General features: G+C 52.6%; 1 protein-coding gene across 1 annotated transcript; it reads left to right on the plus strand.

Annotated features, from left to right (window-relative positions):
* Window positions 1–1,141: 1,141 nt before the first annotated feature.
* On the plus strand, window positions 1,142–11,664 carry LOC114664659 (translational activator of cytochrome c oxidase 1-like). Its single transcript, XM_028818849.2, has 6 exons — window positions 1,142–1,244; window positions 3,650–3,903; window positions 6,414–6,520; window positions 9,874–10,007; window positions 10,188–10,362; window positions 11,217–11,664. The coding sequence occupies exons 2-6, from the start codon at window positions 3,672–3,674 to the stop codon at window positions 11,433–11,435; spliced, it is 867 nt and encodes a 288-aa protein (XP_028674682.1). The 5' UTR covers window positions 1,142–1,244; window positions 3,650–3,671; the 3' UTR covers window positions 11,436–11,664.
* The last annotated feature ends 1,397 nt before the right edge of the window (window positions 11,665–13,061 follow it).

Genomic DNA, 13,061 nt, shown 5'->3' on the forward strand with positions numbered 1-13,061 from the left:
ACTTCAAGCTGAATTATAACAGAAATGGGTCATTTGTCACCCGCTGATGGGGGTCCATAGGGCTGGTAAGTAATGAAAAATCACCTCAGACTCATAATGCAGACCTCAAAGCCGTCTAAAACGATAACCGACATGCACGTGTTTGAAATGTCTCATCTGGGACCCTCTTTAAGTGGCTCTTAGAGGACGAGGACCATCGGTAAAGAGTCAAAAATCAAAAACGTGACACGTAACACGACGCTCAGTGTGTCAATGTGACCGACGCCCATTTTACTGACGTTTTGGGACCCCTCGTGTCTCATTACAGGGTGGACCCCTGGGGTGGGTTAGTTGATGACACGACTTCAAGTCCATCAGGTCACTTTGCTGTCATTTCAGGACTCTGCTGGAGGGGTGCGTATCTCTGTATTTTTATGGACTTATCATTCTTCCCCTAAACTGACTTTGTTTTCTTTGCATTTGACTACTCCTGTGGCATCTCCTAAAGCACTGTGGCATCATAAGGGTGGAAATTGGGCCAAAATAGGATAAAAATGCTTTTTTTGGGGGGGGGGGGGGTGGGGGGGGGGGGGGTCCTCTATAACTCGACATGAAGGTGGGTCATATTTGGGGGTTTCTCGGCGCCTGACGGGATTTCAAAGAGTTCAGAAGTTTTCTTTGAATTGGACTCCCAAGATGTAACACGATATGCAAATACTGATGAGAGCATTTATTGTTAATGTGAATTCACACATTTATCGTAAATCAACGGCACTCCATTTTTGCCTTTTACAACGCAGCAACGCCCTTACGCTTCAAATAAAACCCTAAATGCCTCCAAACAAACGACTGGAAATCCGTCCAACTCACAGAAGAACCAAAGCGCCCTCTTCCGTCCCGATCCGTAATGTCACCCACCGCAGCAGCGCTTTGTCCCCCTGTCTGCGACGACAGCTTGTCACATTAAACCGGGCCCGATAGGACTGAACTCGCTTTATGTCTAGGGTGGCCTTTGGTTTGGGTCCAGTGCTAGCAGAACCGCTGGCGCCCCCCGATTGCTAATAAGATACATAAAACGGACGGAAGGACGAACAATCAAGACACGCGCTGGCCGTAAGGGACTGCTGCAGGGAACTGACGAGCACGCATGCGCAGAGGGTTCTGCGTAGGGCCAAATCTCCACGAGTGTTGCAGCCCGTCGGCTCCTATTTTCCGTTACACTGAAGACAGAAGTTAATGGCAACTGGAGTGCGCGACAAGGACTTGTGAGTTTTTGTATTTAAAGTAAAGTCGAGTGAACAGCCGGCTCATCACCCCCTCCAGATTACGTTACTTGGAGGGCGGGAGGCAGAGTGCACGGTAAAGAACGGCTCAGTCACGGTCTATGAAGGACAGAGGACGAAACGGGGCATGAGTTGAGAGTAACCGGGCGCGAGCGACGGCGACGTGACGCTTGCCACATTGACGGGACAGCAGGTGTCGTGGGTTCGCAGGGGGGGGGCGGTGATCCTCGCAGTCGTCATCCGTGGCCTTGTGCACCCAGGGGGGTCCTTCACGGTGTCCACTGCAGTGGATGCACTTCGACTACGACCGGGGGGCGTTTAAAGGTACGGGACCCCCCGCTATTTCCTGCGGCTCCCTTTCTTTCATTTCTATTCGGTTAGTGTCAGCTGCAACGCCCGGGTGTTTCCCGATTCGATGGCCATCGGGTGTGTTCGAAGTCCAGTGGGCAGCGCTTGCCCTTCTAGATTTGACGTTTGTACCCTTGTTCAACCAAATGGGGGGGCGGAGGGGGGTGCGGTGTGGCATAGTGCTTACGGCTTTGGAGCTCCAGCCCAGAGGTTGCGGGTTCAAATCTCACTACTGCGACCACGTGACTTCATGGGCTGCGCTCCAATGGTAGGATGAGTGTCAGATGATGTACGTCACCTTGGATATCCGCGTAATCATAATAATAAAATGAGGAGGTCTGAGCATGTGGTCGGTGGGCCGGTGGTCCTGGGGGTCTTCCTGTCTTCACGTGACATGTGTCCGCCCCACTTTAGACCGACTGACTGATCGGTAGGTCGGGAGGCTGACAGACGTGTCTTTGTTTAGTGGTCTCACCTGTTCAGATTGTGAGCCCCTGCTCGCCTATTTTAGTCTTAAACTGCCGCCTCCTTCGTTTTAACAGCAAGAAGCAGACGACAGAAGGAGCCCGCAGAGCTCCACGCACAGCGTCATCTGTCCATCGTGCGTTAAAATAACCAGAAGGAAAACTGAAGAGGAGGAGGTGGAAGTGAAGGACTGAGGAGGACTCCGCCGTTTGGGTCTCAAATCATTTGGATGGGGAAAAAAAAAAATCCAGGATAAGAGGAAGAGCTGACACAGCCAGCCGTGAAATAAATCGGACCTAATATGGACGAGCGTCGCCTTCTTATTAAGCAGCTGAGTTTGAAACAAAAACCTTCAGCCAATGCGGCCCCCCGGGACCACCGACGTTCACCACTCCTGCTCTCCACGATGACTGTCCAGACGAGGTGAACTGTGCTCTGCCTTTCTTGACGGTTGTTGGGAACAGCTTGGCTGATAGGATGGGCTGTAAAAATCGCCCAGAGACCTCCATTAGGGTCAAAAAAATAGAAACCCCAAATAAAAATGGGAACAGCAGGAAGAAGAAGAAGGCGACGAAGACGATGACATGTGCTGTGCTGAATGAAGTCGGTAGTCGACGTCAGAGGATGTGCCGTTGTCATCGTCCTTAGATGTTCTCCACTTGTTTTTGCCGTTCGCTCAACTTTTCTTTTCATGTTTCTCATCGGTTTGTGTTTTATTTTATTTTTTTTTTTTTTGCCACAGGCAGACCACCGAGTGCCCCCGAGTGCCCCCTCTGCCTCGCCTCTTAGTTGCACTTCATACAAACAGCACTGGCGTCGACAGGCCGCACATTCTGATGTGAATTGAATGGCTTTACTTTTGGGGTGGGCTTCTTTAGTACTTGAAATTGAAGAAAATAACCGCCAGTCGTCACCCCCCCCCCCCCCCCGTACAAAGTAAGCCCACACACACGTAAATGTATCTATCTATCTATCTATGTACACGGCCTTGGAGGTCTGTGGGGGACAGGGGTCCCAGAGTCCATACTTGCACACGTATTGTACGGTGGGGAGGCTCGTGGGGTCCCCAGCTCACATGACACGCCAAACTCGGCCACGTCTGGCCTTTCCTGTGCAGGACTCCGCCCCCTCTTCAGGTGTCTGCCCACCTTATTGGTTAGTGCTACTGTTCATGTGCCTGTCAATCACTTCTCATCCATTGCTCATTTGCATAAAGCCACTGCCAAGCGTGGCACACAACACGTGTAATCTTAATAAATCATAAAAGACGGGTCACCACATCTCGGTCAAATCTGTCAGATGTTTTTGAGTATTTTGTTTTTCTTTGTTAGCCCTCCATCTTGATGCATCGCCATGTCCTGACTGAGCTGATGCCCACTGCTAGATGTGCCAACCCCATGAATTTCAGCATTTTAACTAAACGTGAAAGTGCGGGTCAGCGAGTGAGTCTGTGAAGATTTGTGGTGTTGTTTGTAACGGCACTCGGACTTCACTCTTTGTATTTTAATGTTTCTCCTCGCGTCCCCCGAGTGGCTCTGCCTTTCTGACGGCTGCCTTTCCTGTCCCCCCAACAGGAGACCCATCTGACAGCGGCCCATGGCGATGGCTGCCCTGCGCCCGGCCTTGCGTGGCATGTGTGTCCACTTGCGGTGCCAGCTGCTGCTGCATGCTCACCTCGATGTGCCCCGCGCCCCGCTGCACTTGAGCCCCCCCGCCTCCGCCGGGCACAACAAGTGGTCCAAAGTGAAAAACATCAAGGGGCCCAAGGATGCTGCCCGGAGCCGCCTGTTCATGAAGTTTGCCATGATGATCAGGCTCGCCGTCAAAGGTAAGTGAAACGACGCTGGTGTTGAGACCACCATGGAGGTGTGCTGTGAGAATGTGAGGTGAAGCCTCTCGGGTGGGGGGGGGGGGGGACAGTAAGGGGGGCACCAGAGACCTCCAGAGCAAGGGAGGCACTGCTGGCCTGTGGGGATTTTGTTTGTCCATACCTCTGGTGCCCTGCGTTGTTAAATAGACTAATAATAATATTATGTTCATTATGGCCACCAGGGGGCATCTCTGAGCCCCAAACCCCAGACACGACTCGGCCACACGCAGCTGATGGGCTCTTTTATCCTGCAGTCGTCTCTTTCTCAGTAGCTCGGCTCCGTCCTCCTCTTTCTTCTTCTCCTCCTCCTCCACTCCTCCCAGGTGCCCGTCTCGCTCCTTTAACCCCGACCACAGGGTACTTCTGGCGGTCAATCCATCGCGTCCAGGAGGCACTCACAGGTCAGGCCGAATCCCCCTGGCCTCACGGCGGTCCGTTCCCATCAGCTGCACTCGGTGGCCTCCACAGAACTCGGTCCACACCACAAGGGGTGCTGCCACCTGCTGTATGGGGGCGCGACCTGCGTTTGGGGGTCTCACTCTGTGCCACGTTTCCTTTTGACGCTTACTGTTGTATTCAAATAGATCAGATGAAAACGCCGAACGATTCTTTATTTGCACAAATGTCTCGGCCCGTGGAGTGGAGTGAGAAATCACGAAAAGAATTCATCAGCCTTTATTCCTTTTCTGTTACCTCGTGTCACGTCTTCTGACTCTTGTTGTGCAGAATTCCGTCATCGCGCCCGTAACTTCATGTCCTTGTCGATCCCCCCGCCACCCCACCTTGTCACTCTACACGCCGCTTTGTTCATTTTAGTAATAAGTGACCATGAAGTCCTGCGGCTTGAACTGATCACCTCTTCACAGTTGGACTTTCTCACAAGTCCATCCTCACTTTTTAAGGGGGTGTTTGTCACTCGTTTACTTCATTTTAACCTTAGTGATTACCTTGGTGGTCCTCTAGATGAGACCAAGCTTTAAGCTGTGTTCGGTTAACCCTTTAGTTACTGTCAGTCCTTTTCCTTCTGCTTTTAATAATCCATTGTTACAACTTCATTGAACATCTCGCCTGAAGAAGGTCTCTTGAGTTGCCTTGAAAGCTGCCATCGTGTAATCTTTTTCGATAGCCAATTACAGGTGCCATTTTGCTTGACTTCTTGTCACATCCATAACGGCCCACCACAGTACGCCACCCAGGTGCTGCAGACATGTGTTGATTAAAAATATCTGACAGCCCATTCCAGTAGTCCATCCTGCCCGGGCTGTCAGCCCATCCAGTACAACACACAGTCCCAGTCACTCCGGGCCAGGCAGTGGCACAGGACAGGGGGCTCCCGAGTTCAGTGCTGGCAGACCACGGTGGTTGTGGCATTGCTACCGGCGATACTTTGACGTCAGTGTCGTGTTTTGGGGTCCTGATGCAGCACCCCGTGTTCATTGGCTGTTAATGTTGTCATCGAGAAGATGACTTGGCGCCAACAGTCTGAATGGGCGCCTTTTTGGAGGCCTGTGTTCCCCAGAAGCCAATGGGTGCAGGAACTACAAATGAGCAGAGCATCAGTAGGTGTCACTCACCCGTAGCTTGCTGACAGAGACCACTCTAGAGTCTGAGGGGGGCTTAAAAACAAATTGCCAGAGAAAACTTCAAGTTTTGGGAAAAATACCAGTATTTCAATGGCTGGCATGGTGGGTGACGCTGCAGCCCCCCACATTTAGATTGGGATTGTCATTTTCTGTCTGTCTGTGCCCGGCTGGCTTTTTCTTCGGCTGTTCAGTTTTCTTCTGCCATTTCAAAAGCAGGGTGGTCGACCTGCTGCCCCACGCTAAGGTCATAGGGGTCTGCCTTCTGGGTGGTCCCCACATGTTTTTTGTACATCCATGTGGGTTTCCTCCCACAGACACACCAGTGAGGCAGACTGGTGTTGCTAAGCTGACCCTGACGTGTGTTCAACTTGTGGCAGTCCAGGGTTTGTTCCCGACCGTGCCTGGCACTTGTTGGCACAGCTCCGTCACTCTGCTCGGGTTAAGCAGGTCTGAAGTGGAATGACTTTGAGAGGCCGTGTGTTGATGGCTCGCCCAGAGCCTGGCATGTCCTGCTGGGCACTCCACCCTAAAACTGACCCGTTAACTTACTGGATGACGTCTGCCGTCTCCTGTCCCTGTGAGCCCAGCGTGCCATCCCTGGCCACTGGGGTCCACGTGGGTCCCCAACCTCTGGATGGCCTTTTAAAGCTGACCACTAGGTGGCAGACCAAGGTAGAGTTTGGAGGGACGGGGCACTTGTGGTGGGCTGCAGATTTTGTGGGGGCTTTTTAGATGTCCCAGCCTGGGTTGGCTCAGAGTTCAGCCTGGAAGTCAAAACTCCATGAGCCCCAAAATCCAACATGGTGTTAAAAACAAGAAGAGAGGAGCGAGGCAGCCACCCAGCGAGTGTCCTCTTGGTAATGAAGTCTTTGTGTTGCATTGCAGATGGAGGAGCAAACCCAGAGTTCAACCAGCACCTCGCCAACGTCATCGAGCAGTGCAGAGCCAAGAACATGCCCAAAGCGTCCATCGAGGCGGCCATCAAGGGAACGGTGAGTGTGACACTCCCCTCGCCACCGTTAAGAAGCGGACACTGGTGACAAGTCCCTCAGACCTGGGAACCCCCTTGGTAACTCTGAGGCCACAGGACCCTCAGCGATTGGTGACAGTGGCCTACTGCCTGTGGAAGGTTCCATCAAAGAGCACCAGAGTCATCCGTAGCTTTCTAAACTGATGAGTCTCTAGTGGCAGAAAAATGGCGCTTGGCATCCTCCGCGGGTCTATGTGATGGTGCCGAGTTTTTGGGCGAGATGTTCAAGGAGACTCGGCCTAAAGCAGACGCAGATTGGCTTTGTATCGCGATGGCCTTTCACACTGCAGCCGAGGGCACCGGACGTTCATCTGGCCAGCAGCCCGTCTCTGGTGAGGCGTATCGACGACAGGGCGACGTTAAACTGAAACTGCGATCATCGCCACCTGAGCGGTGAGGTTTGACGATTCTTGAGATGTTCCCAAAACACTGAAGGTCGAACATTAAACCTGCTGGTTTTTCTCACGATAACAATAAGAAATATTAGCAAAGGACGCCAATTCTATAAATTGCTGTGCCTCAAAAGAAGAGCTCCGATGACCGTCGTGCCACCCCAAACCCCCCAGTTTCACTTTAATGTCCTCTTCATACATTTGAGTTGCCATTACACGTACTATGGTCCGCCCTGCCAGTGTCCCAGTAAATGGAGGACTCCCCCTGGTGCCAGCTGCAGATCAGCCCCCCCACCCTGCTTCACCTCCTCTCTGCCAGCCAGCGTGCGGCCTGCGGGGTTTCAGTTTATTTTATTTTGTAACATTCACTGGCCGGGCAGCTCGTATTGTGAATCCTGTGCTCCTCACGGCCGGCTGGGGGGCTCTTGAGACACCTTGGCAGACCCTGAGCTTCACGTGGTGACGTCACCCAGGTCATGTCTCTCCTGCCACTGAGCTCTGCTCACAGATTCATGTGCTTGTAGGTCTGACGGGTGCAAAGGTCGCCTGGACGTTACACGTCAATGGACGACGTGCTGAATACCCGTCGTCGTAATCGGGAAGCTCAGTCCACCTGCTAAATAAAAATCGTGAGGGCTCCCCCTCGACCTTCTCGTATGCACAGGTATGTGGGTGGATATTTGAGGAGTAAACCGCAAGACCAGGATTAGATTTATAGGGAAATGCTGGAATCGTCCAAAAATTCAATGTCGAGATTTTGATGAATCTCGATGTTTTAGACCTCCCTGGGTCCGAAAATACCACGTGTGTGTAATCACGATAACTTCGGTCAACCAAATGTATTCTACAGGTAACAACATGTAGGCTTGTATCAACTTTTGGGCTCTTTCCGCTAACTGGAAGTGGAACTTTACGTAACTTTACGTTTTATTATTCGTGCAGCTGCAGAGTCCGATTTATTCGACTTGACTTTTTTAATAATTGTTCAATATATTATTAACTTGATTTGATTTGTTCTTGATGGTTCTTTAATGTACAGACTATAAAAATAGAATCCTTGTCTTGCTTTTTACTCCTCAAATATCCATCCCTGCATCGGAGTATACGAGAAAGTCGAGGGGAGAGTACTCGCGGTTTTACTTTTTCCAATTAAACGCACGCTGGCCGAACTCAGACGGGGTCCATTTTAATTACCGTAGCTACTCGTGTTTTAAGATAAGTCGGGGCTTGATTTTACTGTAGAATTTGTGGTATTTTATAATGTCGGTCGTATAAGTCGAATGCAGAAAACTCCCGCCATTGGTCCAAGAGTTTACGAGATGCCAACACCTGCCCACCTGAGAGAGTCACCACGGGGCACACTGCCTTTTTTTTTCTATGTATTGTGCCTATGTGACCACACAGTGATACCCGCACTATTCCAAAGCGATGTTTGCACTGATTTGTGTTTTTTGTATCTCGCGCCCGCACACACTTTTATCGTAAGAGCGTCCCTTATCTACGATCTGAAGCTGGTTTGAAATTTAAAGTCGTTGAAGTGGCGAAAGAAATTGGTAACAAAATTCAATGTGTCTGAGCAACTGGGGTGACATTGGAGGAGGCAAAAAAAATAAAATGAAGTGTCGTATTTTTGAATGGCCGTATAACTTTATGATCGGCTTATACCCGAGTATATATGGTAATTCAAGTTCTCTCACTCTCACCTATAATTACACCTCGCCGTAGTTTTCCTTGCCGCTTGTCTGACTTCTCTGGTTCCGTTTTCTCGGTTTGTTACTCCGCGTTCGTTGACGTAAAGTCGCCTCTTGTAACGCAGGCCTCCACTCGCCGGTCGGCGCCGTATTACGTCACATAGTGGAGCAGTGCGACTAAAGTACCGTAAGGCTTTGAAAAGCGGGCGCTGAAACGATCGACTTTTGTGATTTCGATTGCCGGCCGGCGGGTCAGAGTGTCCTAAATGAGCACCAACTGCACGCTGGCTGCCGTGTGGCTTTGTTTTCCAGTGCTGGACGTTGTTAGCGCAACGCCCCTGGCACTGCCACGTCTCTGTCTACAAACTCGAGGGGCACACGAGAGCAGCTGGGGTTGAGACGTGGAGTTCTGGATGCAGAACGGTGTTTTGTCAATTTGAGGATCCCGAGGTGGGCCGCCGTTCAGTTTCTTACGTTGACGTCCGTCCACAAAACCCCCCGCGGGTAAATGTGTGCTTGAGGGGCGCTGATGCCATCAGAAGACGAGCAGCTGTTGGGCCGTATTGGCTGGCTGCAGTCCCCCCAAGTGCTTATTAAGCGTGCCCCTCTCTTTCTGTGCATTGGCACGCCATGTTTGCCCTGCAGGCCCTCCTGGTTTTCGTCATACGTATCTGTCGATGGTCGCACAGACACTGTGGCAGGTTTACTGTCACATCCAAAAGTGCCAGTCCTCAGAGTTGTGGCTCCACTTGCTTTCTGTGCTCTCCACTTTTCTCTAAAAGGATCAAATACGAGTGAAGAAAATCTGCGGTGTGAACGGAGCTGAAGACGCCAAGCCGAGCCGCCGCCTGATTCCGCTAAGACGACTGGCCGCCTTCTCTCTCTCTTAACATTTTCTACAAACTTTTCTTTGCTCCCAAATAATTTCAAACTGTTAAGGGGTCTGTCCTCCGCCGCCATGTCGTGTAACCGAGGCAACCTGCCTAAGGCATGTGAACGATTTGGCTGATATCAAGATGGCGTCCGCTTGTGAGCGTGAAGGCCCGGTGAGGGACAAGGCCCGCTTGGAGCTCTGGGCACAGCCAGTCTGCCATTGCTGTTTCATTGAAAGCCGACTTTTTAATCCCTCTGCTTATTGTCCTGGGGGGGTTTGGGCCGCGCCGGGCTCGCCTTCCTGCCCAGTGGTCTTTCACCCCGAGTCTTTAACGTTTCTCCTTGTGCTTTGTCCTCAGGATAAATCCAACGCATCTGTCTACTCGCTCTACGAGGCCCGCGGCCCCGGGGGGTCCTCTCTGTTGATTGAGGTGCTAACTGACAACAGCACGCGCTCCCACCAGGCCATCAAGCACATCCTCGGCAAGAACGGGTAGGAGACGCACTCGAGCAGCCCTTTCCTTTCATGCCAACCATCCGCGTGACAAGTCTTCAAGACCCGAGACCTTTAGAGCGGCCCATGTGAGAGAACGTTCAGCGTGGGCGCTCTCGCTGCTCTTACCGGTGCCCACCAGTTATCCTGCCAGGCTAATGCTGCCCTCTGTCTCAACAGGGGGTCAATGTGTAATGGCGCCAGACACAATTTTGAACGAAAGGGGGTAGTGTTGGCAGCAGCGGAGGACCACGAGAAGAGTATGGTGCCCCTGGAGAGAGCCCTGGAGCTCGCCATCGAGGCCGGAGCAGAGGATGTGCGAGACACGGAGGACGAGGAGCGGCCCCTGCTGCAGGTGAGTGGTCTCGTGTTTGAACAGGCATCTGGCGTCCCCCTCCACTACTGGCCTTTACGTGACCCGTGTGCCCCCCCTCTATTCTGGGGTCCCCCTCCATTAGTGACCCGTGTGCCCCCCTCTATTCTGGCATCCCCCTTCACTAGTGACCCATGTGCCCCCCTCTATTCTGGGGACCCCCTCCACTACTGGCCTGGCCTTTACGTGACCCGTGTGCCCCCCCCTCTATTCTGGGGTCCCCCTCCACTAGTGACCCATGTGCCCCCCCTCTATTCTGGCAACCCCCTTCACTACTGGCCTTTACGTGACCCGTGTGCCCCCCCTCTATTCTGGGGTCCCCCTCCACTAGTGACCCATGTGCCCCCCGTCTATTCTGTGTCCCCCTCCACTATTGGCCTTTACGTGACCCGTGTGTCCCCCCTCTATTCTGGGGTCCCCCTCCATTAGTGACCCGTGTGCCCCCCCTCTATTCTGGCGTCCCCCTCCACTAGTGACCCGTGTGCCCCCCCCTCTATTCTGGCGTCCCCCTCCATTAGTGACCCGTGTGCCCCCCCCCCTCTATTCTGGCATCCCCCTCTACTAGTGACCCATGTGCCCCCCTCTATTCTGGGGTCCCCCTCCACTACTGGCCTGGCCTTTGCGTGACCCATGTGCCCCCCCTCTATTCTGGGGTCCCCCTCCACTACTGGCCTGGCCTTTATGTGACCTGTGTGCCCCCCCCCTCCATTCTGCGTCCTCCTCCACTAGTGACCCCCCCCCATTCTGTCCTGATTGTGTTACTTCACTCAAGCATGTGTACCCCACCGTGTGCCCCACCAGGACAATTAATCATTTTTCTTTCCTCCCCCCCTCAGTTCGTCTGTGACGTCTCCTCTGTCCACTCGGTCCGAGAATCGCTATCGGCTCTGGGGGTCCAGACGGTCTCGGCCAGCCTTGAGTACGTCCCCTGCACGATGGCCCAGCTGTCCGACGCTGACCTGCAGTTGGCGTCCCGTCTGATCGAGCTGCTCAACGACTCTCAAGACGTGCTACGTGTGTACGACAACATCGAGGCCCAAAGTGAGCAGGACTGAGGGGCAGCGAGTGGGCGTTGGTGTCTGGGGAGCCTTTGTGAACGTCGCCGGGGGACTGTGGGTGCCACACTGGCACAGGCCTGGCGCCGTCTCCGTTAGTTTCTGTTATTTAATCAACTTGCACACTTGGCTTGTGGTCTGCCATGTGCAGCGTGACTGGCACCTCTTGAACTATGGAAATGACGAGACCCCCTAAATAAAATGCTCTTCAGTCTCCATCTGCACTGTGCCAGGGCTGGGTGACATGTGTCGTGATTAAATCCAAGATGGCTGCGTGTTGCAGTCACTTTGGTGATATGGACAAAGAAGATGAAGGAGACCGCAAACGGGAGCCCATTGTTTCTGCTCTCCGCCGCTGCGGGCAACTTGAAAACGACACCTTCGGGTCCGGCGAGCTCGATGGACTGGAGGGTCATCTCCTCTCAAAGAGAACGGGCAGAGGGGCCATCGGCGTCACATTTTATCTGTAAAGCAAAGCTCAATCTGTCTGACTACGCCGTCTCCATTTGTAAGTGGTCTGTGTCATGGACCCCCAGGAGACCCTGGCACACTGTCTTTGGTACGAGAGCCTCAGGCGGTTTTTCTCCCAGGGTTCTGTGTGTTCATCTCGGTGTGGTGGGCATCAAGACCTCCGTGAGTCGCCCTGAAGAAGAGCAAACGGAGGGGGAAGCAGAACCTCCTTCAGTGAAGTCCTGGCGCCCCCCTGTGGTTGGTAGCCTTTAAATCGTCTCCTCCTTTAATCAGCTGACTTTTAATCAAATAATAAAGTGCACGGGTGGAAGAAATCAAGAAACGTTTGTATTTTCGGCTGTGTCTTTAAGGCCATTCTGTGGTGTTAGAGTAGACGATGGGGGCAAACGAACCCCAAAGAGCTGCCACTTCGGTGCCCTTGTTAGGATTTAACTTCAAGAAACAGAAGGTGAAAAAAGAACAAAATGTTAAAAGAATGAATTGTCCCCCATCTAAGACGCACATTTCTGATTTATTCAGGAAGATTTACAATAATTGGGATTGAAAGTGGAAATCAAAGCGGGGCGTTCAGTGATAAGTGGCAGCCCCAGGGGGTAACATTGGGGGGGGGGGGGGTGGGGGGGAACTGGTGCTCAGCACCCTTTGAAGTTCATCCTGTAACCACATTAAGGAGACCCTCTGTGATGTCACGAGTCAGCGGTGGGCATCTGCCGCAATGAACAAAATGGCAGCGCCAACAGAGACCCCAAGATGGTATTGAAATGCTGAAATATCCCACAAGGCCATAAAACAGCATGAATACTGTGCCACCCAAAACTCAGCATGCAGATCTGCCCCAAGATCCACGTTTGTACGAGGGGGAGTCGAGCTGAAGTTAGCAAATGGGGTCCATCAGAAAACTGATGCTGTTATTCCTCAACACACTGGCGCCACCTGCCTGGCAGTGCCCAGATTCCAGCTGAATAAAAGGTTTGGTCTTCTCCTCGCCACCACTCATTTGACAATAACTCGGGGGCACACAACATGCCAAGGGGTCCTACAGTGACTGGTGCAAGTTACTGAGACCAACGTGAGGCCTGCTGTTCGAGCCAAGCGGCGGGGTCCGCTGTCTCACGGAGTCCTTATGTGTGCTGCCAGACAATGAGTGCCCACCAG

Source organism: Erpetoichthys calabaricus, chromosome 14 (assembly GCF_900747795.2).
Source record: "Erpetoichthys calabaricus chromosome 14, fErpCal1.3, whole genome shotgun sequence".
Classification (NCBI taxonomy): Eukaryota; Metazoa; Chordata; class Cladistia; order Polypteriformes; family Polypteridae; genus Erpetoichthys; species Erpetoichthys calabaricus.

What these genes read in the sequence shown, in the direction of transcription:
- LOC114664659 (XM_028818849.2), top strand. Translation starts at nt 3,672, where the DNA reads ATGGCGATGGCTGCCCTGCGCCCGGCCTTGCGTGGCATGTGTGTCCAC. An exon ending in GATCAGGCTCGCCGTCAAAG is followed by an intron (nt 3,904 to 6,413) that starts GTAAGTGAAACG and finishes GTTGCATTGCAG; the next exon opens with ATGGAGGAGCAAACCCAGAG. An exon ending in AGGAGCGGCCCCTGCTGCAG is followed by an intron (nt 10,363 to 11,216) that starts GTGAGTGGTCTC and finishes TCCCCCCCTCAG; the next exon opens with TTCGTCTGTGACGTCTCCTC.